We start from the raw sequence: 1,246 nt of genomic DNA on the forward strand, positions 1-1,246 counted from the left end.
AGACAGTCAGCAGAGACAAGAGCAAGGAATGCGAGAGCAGCAGAAGGTGCAGCAGCAACAGCAGCAGCAGCACAAGGCACAGCAGCAGCAACAATAACAACAGCAGCGATTGCAGCAGCAGCAACAAGAACAACAGCAGCAGCAGAAGCCGCAGCAGCAACAGAAACTACAGCAGCAGCAACAACAGCAAAAGGCGCAGCAGCAGCAACAACAGCAAGAGGTGCAGCAGCAGCAACAACAGCAAGAGGTGCAGCAGCAGCAACAACAGCAAAAGGCGCAGCAGCAGCAAAAACAACAGCAGAAAGCGCCGCTGCAGCAGCAGCAGCAGCAGCAGCAGCAGCAGCAAACAGCATTCTAGCGACGATCCGAGCAGCAAACGGCAGCGCAGCAGCAACAGTAGCAGCAGCAGCGGCGACAGCAGCAGCAGCAGCAAACACAGCAGCAACAGACACAGGCACAGCAGCAAGAAGCTTCATGCCAGCACTCACAATGCCGAAAGCAGCAGCAGCTGCTGCAGCACCCGCAGCAGATGCAGCAACAGCAGCAGGCTCAGCTACAGCAGCAGATGCAGCAACAGCAGCAGATGCAGCAGCAGCAGCAGATGCAGCAGCAGCAGCAGCAGCGAGAGCCAGCACCATTGCTCTCTAGTTTGTTCGCCGCAGCAAGTACTGGAGAAAAGTGCCTGCAGCAGCAGCAGCAGCAGCAGCAGCAGCAGCAGCAGCAGCAAACATCGTCACAGCAAATGCTGCAGCAGGGAATGTCACAATCACACCAGCAACCGCAGCAGCAGCAACCGCAGCAGCAGCAGCCGCAGCAGCAGCAACCGCAGCAGCAGCAAGCGCAGCAGCAGCAGCAGCAAGCAGAACGAAGCAGACGCCAGCAGCGACCATCGCTGCCGGCGAAAGTGTTCTGGAGACATCCGAAAGAGCAGCAGCAGCAGCAGCAGCAGCAGCAGCAGGACTTGCTGCAGCAGCAGCAGCAAGCGGAGCAGCAGCGCGGTATGTAAAGAGAAGAAAACGCATGCGGTGAGCAGCAGCAGCGTAGAAGGTGAGGAGACACCGCAGCCAAGGCCAAAGGTCTTTCACAGCAACGGAGGCAGCAGCAGAGCGTGCAGTGGCTTCTATCCAGCTGCAGACAAGCAGACGAGGCGCAGCAGAACAGCAGCGCGCAGCAACTGCAGCAGCAGCAGGCGGCGCAGCAGCAGCCGCATGCAGGGGAGCCAGCTGCATATAAATATGTCTAGAGG

At 58.5% G+C, this 1,246-nt stretch overlaps 2 protein-coding genes across 2 annotated transcripts in view; both read left to right on the plus strand.

Moving 5' to 3' along the window:
- Window positions 1-358, plus strand: part of EMH_0031060 (uncharacterized protein) — a gene marked incomplete at both ends in the record, with an annotated part of 1,124 nt that extends 766 nt beyond the window's left edge. Inside the window, 2 exons of the mRNA XM_013494484.1 lie at window positions 1-5; window positions 116-358. Coding sequence (XP_013349938.1) covers window positions 1-5; window positions 116-358 — 248 coding nt within the window. The remainder of the gene's footprint in view (window positions 6-115) is intronic.
- Window positions 359-529: 171 nt separating this feature from the next.
- On the plus strand, window positions 530-1,006 carry EMH_0031070 (uncharacterized protein; the record flags this gene model as incomplete). Its single annotated transcript, XM_013494485.1, has 1 exon — window positions 530-1,006. One exon carries the CDS (start codon window positions 530-532, stop codon window positions 1,004-1,006), a length of 477 nt encoding a protein of 158 aa, XP_013349939.1.
- Window positions 1,007-1,246: the final 240 nt, after the last annotated feature.

This window comes from Eimeria mitis, genomic scaffold (assembly GCF_000499745.2).
Source record: "Eimeria mitis Houghton genomic scaffold, Emh_scaff1175, whole genome shotgun sequence".
Taxonomy (NCBI): domain Eukaryota; phylum Apicomplexa; class Conoidasida; order Eucoccidiorida; family Eimeriidae; genus Eimeria; species Eimeria mitis.